Raw genomic sequence first — 20,714 nt, 5'->3', positions numbered from 1 at the left:
CATCTCCCAGAGATGGCAGGGGCTGTGTCCCCTCTGCTCCCTCCGATGTCCCCGCGGGACCCGGCACGGATGATTGGGACCCCACGGGGTGCAGGCAGCAGGATGGGTGCAGGCAGTGGGATGGGTGTGGGCAGCCTCTTGCCTGCGTCTGCTCCCTCCATGGGTGCTCTGGTGCAAAACGCGTCCCCGCGGGGGAGATGCTCCCAGCTCCCATCCCGTGGGCTGTGCTGCGCCGGTGCTCACGTGCCTGGGTAGCAGCGAGCGGGGAACATGGGGTGTTTGCAGATGGGTACCCCGCTGGGGAGCTGCCGGGATGGGGATGGCCACAGGGCACCAGCCTGGGCATTGCATCTCACACAGGGCTGGCCAAAATCCATCCATCCTTCGACGGCAAACCGCAGCCGGGCACGTGGTGCTGCGCCTGTGGCTCCTGGCTCAGCAGCCCTGGGGATGGCGCCGGCAGGGAGCAGAGCCCGTCCCGGGCTGCGCGAGGTGAGCGAGGGGTCCGCTGTTACCCCAAACCACTGGCGTGTGGTTCACTTCCCCCCCCAAGATGATTTGTCACCAAGTCCTGTGTGTCACTGTGGGGCTCGCTCCTCGGTGAGGCTGCAGATGGGGCAGAGAGAAGGGGAAAAACATGTTGTTTTAGTCAAACCCAACAAAATCCTCTCTTTCCTGCTGTGCTTCCCCAGCCCATGTGCGGCAGCGGGGGCTCTGCCCGCGCGAGGCCGGCAGGGGCAGGCAGGGACTGTGATTTCCTTGCTTATTTTTGCCGTTGCTTATTTTTAGCACTGCGTCTTAATATATTGTGACAGTGCCCTGGGACGTACTGCGCCTCCGGTCGTATGAGAAGGTGTCTGGGGCAGAGCCGCTTGATGCCGCAAACAAATTTCAGCCAATCACCGGCACGGTGCTGGCTAACGAGGCACCCGCCGCTACCGGGGGTCCCTGGGGGGTGCTGGGCGGGGGGAGTGGCAGGGCTGAACTGGTGCACCGAATTTGTCAGGGCTCTGCAGGGAGGGACTCGCTCTTGGGGGAGTCCTGGGTTTTAAAGCCCTTTTATGTTTTTTTAATAAGACAGTTCTGGTAATGAGGGGCTGATCGCTGGCAGCCACGGTGGCGGCTGAGCCTCTGCCCGGCAGGAGCGGTGTCTTCGGTCAGAGCTGCGGTGGAGAGCGGGTACCCGCACGGTTGGGGGTGTCCAGGGGTTTGGTGTTTCAAGCAGGAACCTCATGGGTACCAATGGGTACGGGGGAACGCTGGAGCCGCACTGGCCTCAATCTCCCTTCCTGGAGCTGCTTTTTGGGAAGGGTGGAATGGTTTCCATGCCAAGATGTGCCGCACGGTTGCGGTTTCAGACCTGCAAGTGGTTTATATCGCAGAGAAGCAGCCGGCAGAGACAGGGGGACATTGGGATCTTGCCGGGACCTGGGTGGGAGTCCACCAAGCTGGAGGTTGCCAGCACCGGCTCAGCCGTTGCAGCAAATCTGGTGGGGACCCTGTGGATGGGGGAGAGCCGGGCGCATCGTGGCACTGGTTTTGGCAGCAGGCGTCTGCACGCGGGTGCTGCCTGCCCCCAGGCCCATTAGTAACAGATCTTTGTGGAATAACCCTCCTCATTAAGGGGAGCTCCCCCCTGCGTCAAAGCAGCTTTATAAAGAAATCACGCTCGGCTCCAGCCAGGCTGTGCGTATGTAAATGGGGCGACGCACAAGCCCTGATTGAGACATCACGGGGCAGCTCAGCCTGGGACCCCCTGGAATCCCCAGTCCTGGGGGGGGGGCGGGGGGCTCTGGAGGGCCCGAAGGGTGCCATCCCAGCCACCTCTCGGGGTCTGGCAGCCCCGGTGTCTGCTCGGGGCCTTGGCAGGAGCCACGGAGCTGTTTAGGGCTGGGATGTCTCCAGGAGTTGGAGCTCCATCACCCCGGCTCCAGCCCCCTCCTCCTCCCCGCTTCGAGTCCTCCCAACAGCATCACGACGCAGGTCCTGCCCTCTGTGCCACGGCACCTCTCTTGTTTGGGGGAGCAGAGGGGAAAACCCCTCTCATCCAGCCCCCCATAGTTTAATTAAGACATTGCTCCATGCCCCGCACTGGTAGCAGAGATGTAGGGTCCCCCTCTGCTCCCCCACCTTATGCCTGACCCAGAGCCCCGCTGAGCTGGGATTAAATCCTCCTGGTCACACACCTTTGGGATATTGGGATGCTCCAGGGTTTGGGAGAAGCTGGAGCAAGATGCCAGAGCTGCAACCAACCCGAGCATTGGGTGGCTTTGGAGCCCGTCAAGGGACATTGAGGAACACCAAGGGACACCGAAGGACACCGAGGTCCCTCACACGGTGCCGGCGCCTGCGCTGGCTGTTGCTTTCAGGAAGGAGAGCCGAGGTGTGGAGCGGACATGGCAGCACCAGCCCCCCTGGATCCGGCCGCAGCATCCCCACGTGCCAGGGCATCGGCGCCTCTTTGTGCAAACACGGCGGCAGCTCGGTGGGGAAATAAGACCCTTCTTTTTTTTGGCAGCGTGTTGCTAATCAGCACGACCCAGCGCGCACCACCGCGGGCGCACGGCTCGCTGCTATTTAAGGAGCCTACTTGAAATACACCTGCAAGAGGGGAGAGGAGCGCCAGCAAGTAAATAACCCAGCAACCCGCCGGAATAAAAACACTGGCAGGGGTGCGCGGGCAGAATGAGAAGAGATGCAGCAATTTAAGGAAAAAAGAGAAAAATGAAGCGTGATCTGGTGATTGAGGGGCTCGGTCTCAGTCGCGCCCTGGTTTTCCACAGGGATGCTCCGTGGTCCCCGTGCTTGCCAGGGAGAGCCTGTCCTGATGGCTGTGGCAGGGGGTCTCGCCCATGTCCCCGGCGTGGGCAGGGGGAGGGATGGAGCCCTCTGCCCACCTCCCCGCTCGGTGTGTTTACCACACGCTGCCATTCGGTTCCTGCCTTTTCCCCCCCTCTCTCCCTTCCTTTTCTGAAACATTATAAATCAAACGGCTTAAAATGTAAAGCATCAAAAATTCTAAAACCTTCATCTATTATTAACTGTGACAGTAAATTCCACCTCTGAATGTTTCACATAGCAACTGTTACCAGGACTCGGCATCCAAAGCTGATGTTCCAGCAACTTTCCATCACGCCGCTGCCGCCGCTCCGGTGATACCAAGACCGGCCCAGTGAGATGCGCTGCCAGTCCCAGTGCCTTTCCACGGGATTGGGATACCAGCAGAGAAACCCAGCTCGGATTTAGTGAGCACACCCCAGCTGTGCTGCTGGGATAGGAAAGGAGCTCGGCACCCACATTTTGGGGTGCGGGAGCTGGGGGTGGGGGTCCCTCATTATGGTCCTACCTCTGTGACAGTCATGTAACCCCCCCAGACTTCCGTACTTTCACCGTCACGTTATGGAGCGCCGTGAATAACGAGGATGGGAATGGAGTGTTTAAATGGATAGAGAGATGTTTTTGCAGGGGATGATGTTTGCTTTTCTACCACTGCTTTGCCCCGGTGCTGGTTGTAGTTGTGCCCCCCGGGTGGTGACCCCCGCCCCGGCGTGGGCAGTGGGTCGTGCTGCTCCGAGCGTCGGGCCCGCGGTGAGCTGTGGTGTGCCAGGTGCCCCTGGGGACCAGGAGCCCAGCATTTGCCGATGGTGCTTGTTTGCCTTCCCAGCGTGGCATCGCGGCTCGGCTCCGCGTCGTGCCCCCGGCCCAGAGGCCAGGATGGCTCTGGCTGCCGCTGGCTCAGGTGGAGCCAGGTTGGGGTAGTTTGGGTTGGATTTGGCTGCACGGCAGCACCGGGAGCCTGGTCAGGGGACGCCGAGCCTGGTCTGGTGAGAGCCCAGCCGGCACAGCAGCATCCTCGGTGCTGAGCCGTTACCGCAGCAAGGCTCACGCCCGCATCCCCAACCACCCAAAACCACCCAAACCCCAGACCATGCCCAATCCCTCCATGCCCTGGCACAGGGCATCCCCGCCTCGCCATCGCCCCGGCTGTGCCGCCTTCCCGCAAATCCCAGCGTCTGCCCGCACACCGCCGGGATCTCTGCTGCGCCGGCTGCGGGGCTGGGCGGCAGCGGCTGCTCCGCCGCCTCCCCAGGGACAGGCAGCAATTTTCCTGCTCTGAAGAAGCTTGTGAAGGTTTGAGTGAATCTGGGAAGCAAATCTAATTGGCAACCTGGTAATTCCTCGCGGGGACATGTACTTTGGTCATATCTAAGTACATTCCAGCCAGTGTTTAAGACACGCTGAATCCAAACTTGGACAGTCAAATACCAGCAGCTCTAAGCTCCTTATCTATTTCAGGCAGATTAACTCCTTAATCATCCCTTTTGGAAGTTCCCTGCCCCAAATTCCTCTCCCCTTCCCTTCCCGCCCCCTCCCCCCCCTGTTTTTTTCAGCAGGAACAAAAGGAGCAGGCAGATTTTGTGGGGTGCAGAGCGTTGGGATGGTGCCTGCAGTGATTGACAGAATCAATAACCGGGAACCAGGAGAAGGCCTTTGGAAATCTGCTTCCCCCGTTCACCTGCCCCAGTATTTGTCTTCAGGATTTGGAGATGGAGAATGTGTAATACCAAAATAATTTATCACACGACATCAAACCTTGATTTATTTTTTTCAACCCCCTTTTATTCTATTTTTTTTTTCCCATGGGATTCCTGCTCAGCATCCCCTAGCAGAGGTCCAGCCGGGGGTACCGGCTCCCACCGTGCCGGCTGGGGAGACGTGCCACTCTGCAGCCCCCGGCCCCGCTCCTGGCAAGGGGCTGGGCTGCTCATTTTTTCCCCCTCTCTTTCTGCCCCCGGCAGGCAGGGGAGGCCGTGCCGAGCCGCCGGGACGCAGCCGGTGCTGGCCACTGTCACTCAGGGGAGTGTCGGAGCATTACGCTTCATTACCGAGCTGTCTGCTGCTGGCGGGAGATGACTTAGAGGGCAGAGCCTGGCAGCGGCGCAGCCGAATTTGTCTCCAGCGGACAGACCCGTCTGCAGGCAGATGTCGAAGCACAGCATCTGTGGGGTGCTCCTGACCGGGGTGGGGGGTTTGCCGTGCCGGTGGTGGGGAGCCGGTTGATGGCTGGGTCTCTGGCTTGGGCGGTGCGATTCGGCACGGCGGAGCGGCCGTCCCAAAAGCAAAGGTGGGGAGGTGGCATGAAACCGGCCCACAGGAAAGCAAAGGGGGTCGGGGCAATGCCCCCTGTAACCGCCAGCCCCCAGCGAGGGGTCTCCACAATGGGACTGGGACCACCAGTGATACTTAATGATGCTCATTTGAAGCACGGACATAAATCTCCCCGCCAGCAGGGAAGGGACATGGTGTGGGCAGGGGGGCACCGGTGGCAAAGCCCCATCACCTCCCAGAGAGGGAGCGGGAGCATGGGAGGGGGACGCGGTGCAGCCCGGTGCCAGGATCCGTCCGTGGCTGTCAGCTGCCGTCCCGCAGCAACCAAGTGCCTCCTGGTTTCGGCTGCCACATGTGCAGAGCCCAACCCACCAAAGCCGGAAGGGATGGACCCCATGGCGTGTTGGGGAGAGCTGGAAATGTCCTGGGGGTGATGGCCACCCATCACCCTCTGGGGTCTCCAGTCCTGCTGGGGATGGAGACATGCGCTGGGGGAGGAGGTCTGGGACCCCGGCACAGGGTTGGGGCACGAGCCTGCTCCGTCCCCGTGATCCCAGTCCGGCAATTCCCAGCCCGGTGGTGCTGGCTGGGGACGGGAGCCCCAACACCACACACAAACCTGGACCCCCCCAGAGGTGAGGAAACTGAGGCACAGCTGGAGAGCAGTCCCATCCCAGCCGGGTTGCCCAGGTGGGGTGCAGAATGGCTCTGAGCTGCGGTGCTGGGCAGGTGCCCAGGTCCTGCTCCCAGGTTTGATGCGGTTCTGCTGGGCCAGAGGGCGTCCCCATCACGTTCCCTAGGGAGCGCACCCTTGCGTGTTCAACTGCATCTGCTTGCTACATCCGTGAGCAGCTGGCTCACGAGACAGCCACGTGCAGAGCGGCTCTGGGTCCAGGATGAGGATCCATTTGCTCTCCCATCCTCGGGAGAGCTTTTATTTGCTTTTAGTTTTGTTGCAAGCGGCATGAGCCCCACGGGGCCTTAGCATCACCAGGGAGGATGCCACGGGGCAGCCCCATGCGAGGGGGGTCCAGCAGCGCCTCGGGGATCCAGCACCCACTTCCCTCTGATAACGAAACAGCATCTTGTTTATATAGTTTCAGTGAAACAGCTCGTCCGGCGGCCGTGCCAATGAGCGAGCGGTTGGGAGGCTGCTCTGCGGGGAGGGTCTCGCCGGCAATTTGCATACAAGCGGCGCACAAAATATTGCAAGCAATCAGCCAGCATCGGCCCTGGGCGGCACGGCCGACAGGCCGTATCCGGAGAGCCGCAGAGCGGTGTTTCATCACCGGGGGCGATTGCCGGCATCGCTCCGGCTGCTCTGCTCCCCGCCCCTTTCCTTACAGGGATGTGGTTTCTTTCTGGCTTCAAGGGGAAACTGAGGCAGGGGGCAAAACAGGGTATGGGAGAGGGAGGGGGTTTAATATTAGTGGTTACAATAATGATTGGAACGGTTAATTATTATTGGAGTGAGTCAGGCCAAAAGCGGGAAGGGAGGAAGGAAGGGAGGAAGGAAGAAGGATCCCAACCCGTCAAGCAGAAAATGAATAAAGAAGAAAAACAGGAGCGTGCCAAGATCTGGCCAGGCTGTCGCCTCGCACCGGCACCGCTCCACTCGCTCGCTTTGAGGCTGGAGAGTTGGCTGAAGGTCACCGTGGCGGCGAGCGGCCGCCCCACGGCCGCGGTTGTGCCCGTCGGTGCCCCCGGCGCAGGCTCCTTTTGCCTGTCCCTGCAGGCAGGTCTGCAGCCGGATTTAGGTGCGGAGGCTGGGAGAGCCGGGTCCCTCCTTAACCTCAGCCGTATTTCCAGCCTCGTGACAGGCTTGTTTTCCTCTCCCCGCCAGCACCTCAAGGTTGCTGTCCATCCCCTTGCTGGGGAGCGAGAACACGCTGCGCCCTCCCTCCATGTTACGTCCGGCAATGAATTTTGCTCTGGAGCGCACTTCCCCGCCGGAGAGGGAATTTGCCCAGGAAGGCTCAGGCTGAGCATCTGCTTTGCTGTGAGCCTCCAGCCTTTTTTTTTTTCCTCTTTTTTTTTCTTTCTTGTATTTTTTCGGTTTTCCCCTTCTTTCTCTTTTTTCCTTTTTTTTTCTTTCCCTTTTTTCCCTTTTCTTTTTTTCTTTTTTTTTTTTTTTTCCTTTTTCTTACCCCCTCCTTGCCTTTTCAAAGCCTTCCTTGCCAGCTGGCATTTTCCGGCAGCAAGAAGGAACACACCAACTTGCTCCAACTCTCAAAGCCTCCCCCCATCCTCCCCAGTCCAACCCTCTGCCGACCTCCCAGCCCTGACATCAAGGACTCAAACCCACCGCCCCCCCCTCCAAAATAAAGCAGGAAAAACCAAAGGGAGAGAGGATGGAGCTGGCGGATGAGCCGGATTTCCATGTGAGGGGATGAGGTTGGGGAGGCCACGGGCTTCCCCTGGCAAGCGACGGAGAAACCGGGGCCAGCAGAAACGTTGAGTCATGAGTGCGGTTCGCAGGCAATGGTTTGTTGTTTTTTTTTTTTTCCTGAGTAAAATTCCTCGCTGGGGAGGAGCAGAGCTGGGGCGGGGGGGGTGTCAGGGATGAAGGACTGTGCCCCCTAAATGGGGCATTGAGCTGTAGATGGGGATGCACCCCATTGCAATGGGAGTTCCCTGGGCAGGTTCCCCCCGCTCCAGAGAGGGGGGGCGTTTAGAGGAGGGGGGAACCTGCCCAGGGAATTCCCAGGCAGCTGTCTGGGAGGAGCAACATGATTTGGGGGGGCTGCAGGAGATGGGGACCCCATCCCTCCTCCTCCCCGCTACCCACATCCGCCCACCCCCGCGCAATGGGCGGCGCAGCCCCAGCTCCATTTATCATCATCTGCGGGCAAGTGAAGTGTGCAGGGAACAGCTGCTCCGGTCGGCTGAGCGCCGAAAGACGGGGGGGGGCGGGGACACGGACGCGGTGATGGGGAGAAGCAGGGGGCTGGGGTCTGCCCTGTGGGTACCATCCCCCCATCCCAGTTATTGCACTGGGATGGAGAGTTGGTGTTGTGGGAAATGGTGGTGGTGATGGAGGGGGTTTGGGGAGAGGGTGTTTTAATGGGGGTGCACTGGGGAGAGGATGTATTAAAGGGGTTTATTGGTGGGAGGGTGTATTAAAGGGGGTCACCGGAGAGAGGGTGCATTAACAGGGGGCATTACAGGGTGCATTGCGGTGGGGGGGGGTTGCATTGACAGCGGGTGCACCCGAGGGGGTCCCCTGGCCCCTCCGAGCTGGGTGCCATCTCCCAGTGCCTGGCACTGCAGGGTGCAGGGACAGACGGACAGCAGCAACTCCGCACCCACCTGGAGGGTTTGACCCTGCCCTGGGCGAGCCCCGCGGGTCCCTCTGCTCTGCCGGGGGTCTGTCCGTCTGTCTGTCTGTCCACCCCCCCCAGTTCCTCTCCTTCCCAGCTCCCGGGGAGCAGGATGCCCTTTCCTGGGCTGTCCCACACACCCACACCCCCAGGCTCCCACCCCTCCCCTTTTCTCTCCTCCCTTAATAATCAAATTCTCTGGAGCAGTTTGCGGTGTGGCAGCCGGCCAGAAAGGGTTTCTTTAAACTCCACCAGCTCACAATTAAACAAATCCAGGGCTGACACTCCTTGATAGGCTCTTATTCCCCTCCCGGAGAGCCACCAAGGGGGCTGGGGGGAGGGGGTCCATCCCTTCACCACCCCACCGATGCCGCCTTGCTGTGTGGGGCTGCACCCCTGGGTGGGAGGCGAGGGCTGAGGGGTACGTTGATGCAGGGGTGATGGGGGAGCGGGGTTCTGCGGTGCCAACACAGCTCCGATGGCAAAGCATCCCCTTGCGAGAGCGCGCTGCTATTTTTAGTCGTTGAGTCCTTGCTGATGGCGCAGCAGCAAAGGCGAGGGAGCAGCCGGAGGAGCAGCAGGGCTGGGGGCCCTGGATCAGGCCCCGCGGGATGAGCAGCAGCTGGGAAGTGAGGCCGGGGTGCGCGGGGCCGGGGGATGCCCGCTGTCCCCACGGCCGAGGTGTCGGGGGGTTTGGGTGCTTACCGAGGGTCCCCTGCCACGGAAAGTCCTGGGCTGCCTTCAGAAGGCTCCGGATCCAGCCCTGCCGTGTCCCTGCCAGCCAAGGGGAAGGGGGAGGGAAGCGGAGAAGGCAGGGAAGGAAGGTGGGATGGAGGGGGGGGAGGAAAATAACACCAAACCCAGCCACGCAGCACAAATCCTTCCGAGCAGGCAGGCTGTGAGCCGCCGCGCGGGCGGGCATCTGCAGCGGCAGGGCTGCGCTGGCCTGGCAGTGCCGCGCGGTGCCCTGGCTCGGCTCCCGGCATCAGCCCCGCGCACCGTGTCAGCCCCGCGCACCAGAGCAGCTCCGTGCACCGCGTCAGCCCCGTGCACCGCGTCAGCCCTGTTCGCTGCAGCATGGCCTCGTGCACCACAGCATGGCCCCAGGTCATGTACCGGCTCTGGGAGGTGCAGCGGATCCTACATGTCCCCAAAGGGTGACGCCGGGGCCGTGCTGGCAACTGTGGGGCAGACTGGACTGTCCGTGCATCCCTGGGGACCCAGGGGACGGGGTGCTCTGGGGTGGCTGTAGCCAGAGGCAAGCGCGGCTCCTTGGACTGCGGGGACAGGATCGCGCTGGCCCTGGGCACTGTGATGGCCCCAAGTCCTTTCCTCCTCCCATGGACGCCCCTTCCCGGGCCGGGAGCCCTGGCTGCACCCGGGGTGGCTGCAGCCGTGCGCCGACCGCCCCGTATCGATTGCCATCGCAGGGGCGGCGGGAGCCGGGCTGGAAACTTCTTCGGGGCTGGGGGAGCACGTCTGGCAGGGACGTGGCGGGGGGAGCAAGCGTGCAGGGCCCCGGGGCCGCAGCCACCTCCCCCTCCCGGGAAGGGCCGTAACCTTGCTGCTGTCGACAGCTTGATTTGATGCCATTAAAGCGTTTGCTCGGAAGCAGCCTACATCAGGCAGCAACATCTGTTACGGCCCTTCTCCGGCAAAGCTGCGGCAGAGCCGAGGGCAGAGCTGGCCTCCGGCTCTGCCGACAGGTCCGGGTGCTGCTGGTGATGAGTGTGTCGTCGGCAGCATCCCACTCCCGGCAGATCCCGGTGCCTGGCTGGCCTGCAGGGAGATGGGACCGTGACGCTGGGCAAGGCGCCTTGCTCGGCATGGGATTTCCGCTTCTCTGGGATGGGGAAGCAACGGGCAGCCACAGCCACATCTCCTGCCCGGTGAGTCTCGCCCAGCCCCACATGCTGTGACCCCTGTAAGAAGACGCCCAGGGGTGCAGGATGAGCCCCAGGCCTTGCCAGGCACTGGGACGTGGCCGAGGCTGGCTGTCCCCATGGCCTGATCCTGCCGGGGGGCTTCCTCCCACCCACACGCATGCACACCCTGCTTGTTCGCACAGCACTGCACGCCCTGTGGGCATGCACATCCTGCAAGCGTGCAAACCCTGTATGCACGCACACCCTGCACACGTGCACGCCCCCCACGCGTGCTCCCTCTGTGCATCCCCTCCTCTGCGTGTCGGTGCACCAGGCGCTTTTGCTCAGCCTGGCATTGTCAGAGCTGTTTGAAAAAGTAACAATAATTAATAGCAATAATAAAAAAGAAAGGGGGGGAAAAAAGCTCCCTTTAAAGCACCAGCTCAGGGTCTTCTTGAGCCGATTTAATTTTGCAAACCTGCTTCCACGTGGAGCATGAGGGGCCCTTTTCTCCCTTTAATTTTCTCGCCGCCACCCGGGGCTGCCCCAGAGGTCTGGCTTTGATTTTCCTGCCTTTGTTCCGGCAGCCCTGGCGCAGGACAGGGCAGCACCGCACCCGCACCGCGGCAGGGGCTTTCACGCCGGCCTCGCTGGATTTTTAATTGACCCGTCTTTTCCCTGGGATTTAGGCTTTAACCACATCCAGTTGCCCGTGCAGCCTGCGAGATGCAGCTGCAATACGGGGAAGTGACATGGAAAGCATCCGAAAAAGGGGATGGGGGGGACAGGGGGACGGGCTGGCGTGGGTGGCACCGAGCCCAGCTCCAGCGGTACTGGAGGGCACCGTGCAATCGGTGCATCCCTGAGCTGTCGGCGGTTTTGGAAATATAACTAAATAAAGCCCCGTGTGTGTACGTAAACCCTGAAAAGGTGCTGAGACGTTACCGGTGTCCACAGGGCGCTGCGAGGAAAGGGGGCCAAGCTGGGAACGATCAAACCAGCGGTGCAATTTCTGTGGCTACGGCATAGCTGCCGACAAAGGGACCGTGCGGAGCCACACGCCGTTTGGCACGTTGTGATGGTGGCACAAGGTGGCGGGGACGCACACGCGTCCCCCTCCAGCTCGAGGCTGCCCGGCACGGCTGGCACCGTGGGGAGGTGTGCCAGAGAGCAGGGCTGGGCTCGGATCTGCCTGCGGGTGCTGGGTGTCAGACATCACCAGCACCCTGTCCCTCCCCTCGTTATGCTCATCACCTTAATGAAGGCAGAGGGGACCTCACGGGCTGCACCGGGGTCACCGCCATGGCATGGCATTGAGGGAGCAGTGCCAGGGAAGTCTCCGGGCAGCTGCAGACCCTTGGGGCTGCCCAAATCTGGGCTTCCAAATCCCAGGCTGCTGCCAAAACAGGCTGACATCCCCCACAGCACCTCCAGTTCGTTGGTGCTGGGGATGGGCAGGATGCATCCCACCACCACCACTGAGCCCTTCATTAGCCCCCGCAAGCCCCTCGGCTGCCTCCAAGATCAAACCGGTGACCCAGGTGCTTCCCCGCACCTAACGCAAGCGGGGCGAGGAAATGGGGAGGTTTAATGACGATGGCGAGGCACTCGGCTAATAGACGTCTGCTGGCGGGAGCAGACAGCTTCCAGATGGTATCGCGCCGGGGCAGGGAGGATCGGCTGGGCCGGGGGGGCTGCGGGAGGCAGCAGCAGGCAGAGACGGGCAGAGCCAGCAAGTTGAAATGACTTTTTTTGCAGCAGAGCTTGCGGTTCTGGTCCTCCATGCTGCTGCTTCCAGTAATTAGCCCAATAATTAAAAAGAATTGTGATAAGCAGGGTGTTTGGAGAGTCTCACAGGATCCTCGCGTCCCTGGTGGGGGGGGCGTGCAAGGAGAGGGGTAAAGTGATTTGCAGAGCTGAGGGGCAGCGGGTGTGTGGAACGCAGAGCACTGGGGCTGGGGGACCCCAACACGGTGCAGGGGGTCAGCGCGCCACGCAGGTCAGGCAGGGAGGGGGTTGGTTTGCCCTGCAAAGCTGGGGTGGGCAGCAGAGATGAGGAAGGCTCCCAGCAGCGGGGTCAGGAGGGCTGGCTGGGCAAGCTGCAGGCAGGGAGGAGGCAGCCGGACCCCGGCTACCCCCCAGCTCACGGGCACTGTGCTGCGAAGCGGGGTGATGCAGCACGGAGCGATGCGAGGAGATGTGATAGAGGATGATGCAAGACAATGCAAGGTAAGGTGACGCAACGCCGAGGATGTGATGTGGGGCGACACGATGCGATGCAGAGTGATGCGAGGTGATGCAAAGCCAGCTGCTGCGATCTAGGGCAATACAGGGCGGTGCGATGCACGGTGATGTGATGCAGAGCGATGCAACACAATGCAAGGTGATGTGATACGATGCGATGCAGGGCGATGCAATGCAAGGTGATATGATGCAGGGTGATGCAATGCAAGATGACATGACGCAGGGCAATGTGAGGCGATGCAGAGCAATGCGATGCAAAGAAATGCATTGCAGGGTGATGCAAGGCGATGCAGGGCGATGCGAGGCGATGAATTGCCAGGTGCTGCGCTCCAGGGCTCCAGCGAGGAGACGCAGCGCCAGCGGGGCGACGCCACGGCGGGTGAGGCGATGCCCCCGCGGCGCACGCGGCGCTGCTCCTCTCCGTGCGTGGCCGCGCTCCCCGGCCTGCCGCGGTGGCGATGCTTCATTTGAATTCTCGCCTCTCTCTCTTCGCAGATAACGAGCCCGCGCCATGCAGTCCTTTCGAGAAAGGTGTGGTTTCCATGGCAACCAGCAGAGCTACCAGCCGACTTCACAAGATACATCACGCCTGGAGAATTACAGGCATCAAAGTCAGGCAGGGCCGAACTGCGAGCGGCAGAGGCTGGTGGCGAAGGAGTACTACAGTCAGCAGCAACTGCCGTACTCGGGCTACGAGAACAGCGCCGTGGAGAAATACCACCGGGGAAACAAGCAATTAGCGGGGCAGCAGCTGCAAGGCAGGCCGGCCTTTTCCAATTACGCCGTGCAGGAGAACAGCCCCTATCCGGCCCGTTATTCGGGGGACGAGAGCTTGCAGGCATGGGGCGGTCAGCCGCAGGCGCTGCCCGGCGGCGTGGCCAAGTATGAGGACGGCCTGATGAAGAAGACGGCGGCGTTGGCGGGCGGGCGGGCATACCACGAGCCGGCGGCTGCCCCGCTGCCCTTCCGGACTCACTTCCAGCAGCAGCAGCAGCAACAGCAGCAGCAGCAGCAGCAGCAGCAGCCGCCCGCGCTCCCCTACCCCAAGCTGCAGCGGCAGAAGCTGCCGAACGACGTCTCCTCGCCCATGCCCTTCTCGCAGAGCCCCCACTTCGGGCAGCACTCGCAGTCCTTCCCCGCCTCCTCCACCTACTCCTCAGTGCCGGGGGGCAGCCAGCCGGCACACTCCTACAAGAGCTGCACGGCGCCCTCGGGGCAGCCGCCGCTGGAGCGGCCCCTGGGCAGCGCCGCCAGCCTGGCCCCCGGCCCCCGCGTGCCCAACCTGCATGGCTACCAGCCCAACCGCATCGGCTACGAGCAGCCCCCGCAGCCGCCGCCGCAGCCCCCACAGCCGCCGCCGCCGCAGCCTCCGCAGCCGCCGCAGCCCCCACAGCCACCGCAGCCCTTGCAAGGGCGACATCACGCCCCGGAGACCCTCCACTACCAAAACCTGGCCAAGTACCAACATTACAACCAGCCGGGCCAAACCTACTGCCAGGGTGACGCGCCGCCCGTCCGGACACCGGAGCAGTACTACCAGACCTTCAGCCCCAGCGCCAGCCACTCGCCAGCTCGCTCCGTCGGCAGGTCCCCGTCCTACAGCTCCACTCCCTCCCCGCTGATGCCCAACCTGGAGAACTTTCAGTACAGCCAGCAGCCGCTGAGCGCCGGCGCCTTCCCGTCCGGCATTGCCGACCACAGCCATTTCATGCCGCTGCTGAACCCTTCTCCCACCGACGGGACAAGCCCTGACGCTCAATCTGGAAACTGCAAAAACTTGCAGAAAGAGAAGCTGCCTGAAAACCTGCTGTCTGACCTGAGCCTGCAGAGCCTGACGGCGCTCACCTCCCAGGTGGAGAACATCTCCAACACCGTCCAGCAGCTGCTACTCTCCAAAGCGGCCGTGCCCCAGAAAAAGGGCATCAAGACCCCGACGAGGACTCCCGAGCAGCTCAAGGGGCAGCACTGCAGCCCCGAGAGCAGCACCTACTCAGCGGAGCAGGTGGGGACTCCCCTGTCCGACTCTCTGAGCACCCCCCAGTCCGTCCATGCCGAGACACAGGATGCCGACTATCTCAGCGGGTCAGAGGACCAGCTGGAGAGGAGTTTTCTGTACTGCAACCAGAACCGCAGCCCTGCCCGTGTCAACAGCAACTCCAAGGCAAAGCCCGAGTCCGTGTCCACCTGCTCCGTGACCTCTCCAGATGACATGTCCACCAAATCAGACGACTCCTTCCAGAGCATCCACGCCAGCCTGCCCCTGGAGACCTTCACCAAGTACGTGACCAACGAACGGGACTGTCCCCGGCTGCTCCTCAGCGCCCTGTCCCAGGAGGAGCTGGCTTCCGAGATCATTGTCCTGCAGGATGCCATCAGCGAGAAGGCAGACAAAGCCTGGGCCAACTCTCCCATGCTGAGCAAGGAGCCCACCAAGTCCCCCTTCCAGCTGGAGAACCACCGGCCCTGTCTGGACTCCATGGTGAAGGGTGCCTGGCCCAGCCAGGGCGATTCCAGCACGCTCACTGAGCCCCTCAAGCTGGACAAGGCTTCGGGAGCCAGCGCAGGGAAGGACTTTGGCGAGGAGGTGTATGAGGGTCCCCAGGTGGAGTTCACGGCCACCGAGACCAAGGATGCGCTGAAGGACGCAGCCCCGCTGGCCTTCAACTCCAAGCCCAGCATCCCAGTGGCGACATCAAGTGCTGGAGCCACCGGCTACAGCTGCTACTCGAACACCACCGCCAACTCAGTGGGATCCGAGAACGCCATGGAAAACTTTGAGTGGCCGGAGGAGAGCCTGGGTGAGGCGTGCCTGCGGTGGAAGGAGCTGGGCTCAGGTCTGCAGGCCACCGACCTCCCCAAGGGCTTGTTCCCCAGCAAATTGGTGGGCTCCTGCAAAGAGAAAAAAAATGCCTGCGGCTTGGATCTGTGTGATGGTGAGCAGCCGGCCAAGAGTGAGCCGGCTCGGGACTTCGGCCAGCAGGCGATGGAGGAGGAAGAGGAGGAGACACTGACCTATGATGAGGCCACGAAGGCGGACAGCGAGAGGTGGCTGCAAGACACCCGGCACTGCTGCTCGACCGGGGACTTCAGTGAGATCCCCATCATCTCCTCGCCAGAGCTGAAGGAGTCAGACCTGGAGGCGGAGGAGTACTCCTCGCTGTGCGAGCTGGCCGGCTCGGAGCAGAAGTCGGTCACGTATGATGTCTTGCCACCCAAGCCCCCGGAGATGCCCACTGTGCTGTCCTCCAGTGAGGTACCCGTGTCCGCCGAGGAGACTGTCAGCACGATGGAAAAGGAGAGTTCGGCTCCCGCTGCACGCCTCTCCGGCCAGTCTGTCATCCTGCTGGGCCCTGCTGTGGGCACGGAGACCAAGGTGAAGAGCTGGTTCAAGTCCTCCCTGCCCCACATCCAGCCCGAGGAGGAGAGCGGTGGAGGGGAGACATCCCACCCGGAGGCGGCCGATGCCAAATCCGCCCTGTCGATTGCAGTGAAGCAGCAGCTCACCCCTGAAAACACACTGGGGAAGACAGAGCCTGTCTCGCGGGGCAAGAGCCTCCGCAACAAGAGGGTCCACTGCCGGCTGCCGGAGGGGGACGGCCCCGGCAGCACCGTGCCCAGCCCCTTCAGTGACTTGCCAGCAGCCGGCAGCATGGCCGGCGCCTGCCTGGGGCCAGACGGCCAGGCCGAGATGCCAAGCAAGAATGCCCACAGCCAAACGCCCCGGTTTCCAGCCGAGGGTCTGCCAGCCCGCATGTGCACCCGCTCCTTCACTGCCCTCGCCGAGCCCCGCGCCCCGGCACCGCTGGAGGGGCTGAAGGCCCCCACGCACCAGGAGAAGCTGGGGAAGAAACCCGCCTGTGGCGTGAAGCAGCGGGTGGCTTTCAAAGCCAGGAAGCGCAGCGGCCGGCCAGCCCCCAAGGTGGTCCAAAACGCCAGCGATGCCACCCTCCTGGTGCCCGGCTTGGTGACAGCAGAGGACGCAACGGGGCCAACACTGCCGGAGGGGGACACGGTGGAGGCTGGGGAGAGGGACCAGCGGTCGATGATCCTGCGCTCCCGGACGAAGACACAGGAGGTTTTCTACACCAAGAGGCGGCGGGGCAAGCGAGCAGCTGATGTCCGGCTGAAGAACTGCAAGGCACCCAAGAAGCTCATCTCCAACAACCACCTTCCGCCCGCCTTCAAGCTGGCAGCCCCGGGCAGCCCCCACAAGGAGGGCAAGGTGGGCGCCCGGATGAAGCTGCCCAAAGCAGGGCCGGGCGTGGGGGGCAAGATGTCTGAGCGGCCTCTGCACTCGCTGAAGAGGAAGTCCACCTTCATCTCCCCCATCCCTACAAAGAAGAGGAACCTGGTCCTGCGGAGCAACAGCGGCGGCGTGAAGGAGGAGAAGCCGGAGGGCCCCCCCAGTCTCTTCAAGAAGATGCCCGTGGCCAAGAAGGTGAAAGCCAAGCTGCCACCCAAGAGCTCCGGCGAAGCCGTCCCAAAGCCCCCCCCACCAAAGGAGGCCCCCGATGTCTGCATTAAGATCACCTCACGGGCAGCCTTCCAGGAGGCCACCAAGACCAAAGTGCTGCCTCCCCGCAAAGGCCGCGGCCTCAAGCTGGAGGCCATCGTCCAGAAAATCACCTCACCCAACCTGAAAAAATTCGCCTGCAAATCGGCAGCCACGGCGGCGGCCACGGCGGCCGCCTACGGCACCTCCCTGAGCACTGCGGGGGCGGAGAGGGAGCGGGTGGTGAAGCATGGCGGGGTGGTCCCAGCGGCGGGCGACACACGGCTGCCCAGGCCGGTGGCAGCACAGAAGGCGCCCGCCACGCCGATGGCCGAGCAGCTCTGCCGAAATCCCAATGGCCGGGCGCCGAAGGGGAAGCTGGGCGGTGGGAAGAAGCTCTCCACCGAGGGCTGCCAGGGCGAAGCCTGTGCCCTGGCCCTGGGGGTGCAGCCCAGCTCCGCCATGGCGGCCAAGAGCCTGGGGCTCCTGCCCAAGAAGAGGAACCGCAAGGGCAAAGTGGCGGCGCTGGGCATGGCCAAGGTTCCCCTGGGTCCCGCACCGCCACTGGCGCTGCCCCGGGAGCGTGCGGCCGGCCCGGGTGGCGGGGAGGAGGTGCCGCGGGAGGGGAAGAAACCAAAGACTGAGGAGAAGGAGGCGGGGGGCGGCGAGGGACCCCCTGAGGGACGCCCCACAGCCGGGCTGGCGCGGGGGCCGAAGCCACGGGCCAACCACTCCAACTACAACGGCTACTCCAAGCGGCAGCGGAAGCGGCTGGCCCACGGCAAGGCCAAGGCGGTCCCGGCACGGTGCAAGAGCCGTGGCAAGCGGCGGCGGCAGGCCCAGCAAGCCCCGATGCTGCACCCTGCCGAGCCCGAGATCCGGCTGAAGTACATCTCCTGCAAGCGGCTGCGGGCAGACAGCCGGGCCCCCCCCTTCGTCCCCTACGTCCGCGTGGAACGGCACGGCGAATTCACCACCGCCTGCACCATTGTCAACTCGCCCGGTGAGGAGGCACGGCTGCAACGGGGACCGGCTGGGCCAGCGCCACGACCACGGGCAGCCCTGCCCGCTTCCTCCACCATGCACATGGGGCCGGTGGTGTCAAAGGCACTGAGCGCTGCCTGCCTGGTCTGCTGCCTGTGCCGCAACCCTGCCAACTACAAGGACCTGGGGGACCTCTGCGGGCCCTACTACCCCGAGGACTGCCTGCCTAAGAAGAAGTCACGGCTGAAGGAGAAGGCACGGGCGGAGGGACCAGGCGAGGACACCATCCCACCCGCAGTGGCCGAGCGGGCGCCCCGAGGGACAGAGGGCAGCTGCGGTGCTGGCGGCAAGGCGGCACGGCCAGAGGGTGCCGCCGAGGCGGCCAAGCAGAGCGCGCTGCGCTCCAGCCCGCGGGGCATGTTTCGTAGGCTGCAGAGCTGCTACTGCTGTGACGAGAGGACAGAGGGCGAGGAGGCGGCCGAAAAGCCCCGGCGGCACGAATGTCACAAGGCTGAGTCCCCGCCGCAGGAGCCGGCGGGCGACACGCAGGAGCACTGGCTGCACGAGGCCTGTGCCGTATGGACCGCTGGGGTTTTCCTGGTGGCAGGGAAGCTCTACGGGCTGCAGGAGGCCGTCAAGGCGGCTGCCGACCTGGTAAGAGCTCGGCTGCCTGCCCAGCATGGCACGGCACCCCGGGACGGCATCTCCCGCCGGCCTCCTACAGCCAAAGCCATTCCCGCAGCTGCGCCTCCGGCCGGGGTGAAAATTAATAGGGTTAGCCCACGAGCATCCAGGCACAACGAGTCGCCCTGGGAGAGCGAGGCGGGTGTTCAGGCACCATGAACCCTGCTGGCTTCCCGTGAGATTTGTGCTGCCGCGTCTCTGATAGCACCTAAAAACCCCCGTTTTAGCCATAGAAGCATATTTGTGGTGTTGTGCTTTGGGACGGTGGTAGGGCTCCCCTGGGACCGTGAGGATGTTGAGCACGGTGGGTCGCATCCCCCGGCCCAGCCGTATGTCACAGGGGGCAGCTCGGAGGGGGACAGACGCAGCCTGGCAAAGGCAGGATGGAATATGAAAATGGGTGTCGAGTGGCCTGACGCCACAGTGATGGGCAGCAGGGGAAGGAGACCTGGAGGGAGGGCGCAGCCCTGCCCTGCTCCCCTCGCAGGGTGAGAGGAACGCAGGCACATTGAGTGAGCAAAATAGGGAGGACGCTGCTGGGAGACCATCACAGGGACACAGGGCTTTTGTGCTCGGGAGAGGGAGGGGACAGCCACCCAGGAGAGGCCGGGCAGGGGGCCTTCAGCAAGCCCCCCCGGTACCAAGTTTGGGGCTGGCTGCATCCAGCCTGTCATCTCCAGGCATCTGCACTTGTGGCATGGCTGTCTGGAGGCTGCTGCCCTCTCCCTGCCCGCACCGGGGCTGGGGGACATGGGTCCTCCGCCACCGCTGCCACCAAGCCACGGCACGGCCCAGGCCATGTGCCTTCACCTCTGCCCCGTGGAGGATGGCTGTGGACTCAGTACCATCCAGGGGAGAGGTACAGCGGGTGTAAACCTCATGCGTGGCTGCAGACGGCCGAGCGAGAGGCACAGCATCACTCGTGGTGCGCCGGCGCAGGAGGAAGGATGCTGCCCGGGGGGAGGCAGCATGGGGCTGGAGAGGCGCAGGGACGCCGGTGCATTTTCCTCGCGGCCGGGACCATCAGGGCGCTTTGCTCCCGTGCTGGGCTCTGACGGGGTCTCTCTGTCTCTCTGCATCTCTCCTTCCCTGCTCCGAATTCCCGGGTGTGTTTAAAGAAGTGCTCGAGCTGCCAGCAAGCGGGAGCCACCGTGGGCTGCTGCCAGAAGGGGTGTCCCCACACCTACCACTACGCGTGTGCCGTCGACACAGGTGAGCCCGGCTGCGGTGACAGGGGTGTGGGGTCCCCTGGCACCCTCAGACCTGGCTGGCCATGGAGCTGGCTGCTCCGCAACGCTCGAGCCCACCGAAGGCCAGGGTGGGCTCGCGGCTCCCTGCATGATGATGCCCCCTGCGCTGGCAGTGCCAGCTGGTGTCCTGAGTTTGGCCGGTCTCAGCTGAACCCTTCATGCAAACGTTGCAGCTGGTCCGGATGGTGGTGGGAGGCTGTGGGCCGGGGGGGGTGCTGTGCATCCCCCCCGCCACTCAGGGACAGCCATCCCGCAGCATGGGGACTCCTCTGACACAGCCTTCTCCTCTCCTTGCAGGTTGCTTATTAACCGAAGAGAGCTTCTCTCTGAAATGTCCCAAACATAAGGTAAGCCCAGAGCCCCCCCGTGTCCCCCAGTGCTCGGCAGCCCCTGGGGTAGGAGGACCTGCCTTTGGACCACAGCCCCCCAGGGACACCCCGCTCCGCAGCACACCCACGCCAGGCGCACAGCCCCACGTGGCGCGAGGCGTCGCAGCGGGACATGGCGTCCCTGTGTCCCTTACCAGGCCACCCGGGAGCCCTCCGCTGCGGGGGCAGGCCAGCGGGTGCCAGGTCTGGGACCCCCAGCCGGGCTACGGGGGTTCGCTTGCACGCTGAGCGGGTGGTGGGTGATAATTGAACCCACGCTAAAAGTGCTGCATCCCGAGCGGGCGCCCAGTTATTCGCGGGTGGGCAGGGTGGTTGCTGATGGAGACATCTCCGCCAGCCCGGGTGACCGGACACCCCCCCCCCCTCAGCGGGACCAC

General features: G+C 63.2%; 1 protein-coding gene across 4 annotated transcripts in view; it reads left to right on the top strand.

Annotated features, from left to right (window-relative positions):
• RAI1 (retinoic acid induced 1) overlaps nt 1-20,714 on the top strand; it is a 76,108-nt gene that overhangs the window by 53,748 nt on the left and 1,646 nt on the right. For all 4 annotated transcript variants that reach the window (XM_075767665.1, XM_075767662.1, XM_075767663.1 and 1 more), the window contains 3 exons: nt 13,034-18,668; nt 19,817-19,910; nt 20,246-20,295. In XM_075767665.1, the coding sequence (XP_075623780.1) occupies nt 13,050-18,668; nt 19,817-19,910; nt 20,246-20,295 (5,763 nt within the window). In that variant the 5' untranslated portion in view covers nt 13,034-13,049. The remainder of the gene's footprint in view (nt 1-13,033; nt 18,669-19,816; nt 19,911-20,245; nt 20,296-20,714) is intronic.

Source organism: Balearica regulorum, chromosome 15, assembly GCF_011004875.1.
Source record: "Balearica regulorum gibbericeps isolate bBalReg1 chromosome 15, bBalReg1.pri, whole genome shotgun sequence".
Lineage (NCBI taxonomy): Eukaryota > Metazoa > Chordata > Aves > Gruiformes > Gruidae > Balearica > Balearica regulorum.
The sequence above is the reverse complement of the archived record's forward strand: the minus strand, read 5'-3'. Positions and strand labels throughout refer to the sequence as shown.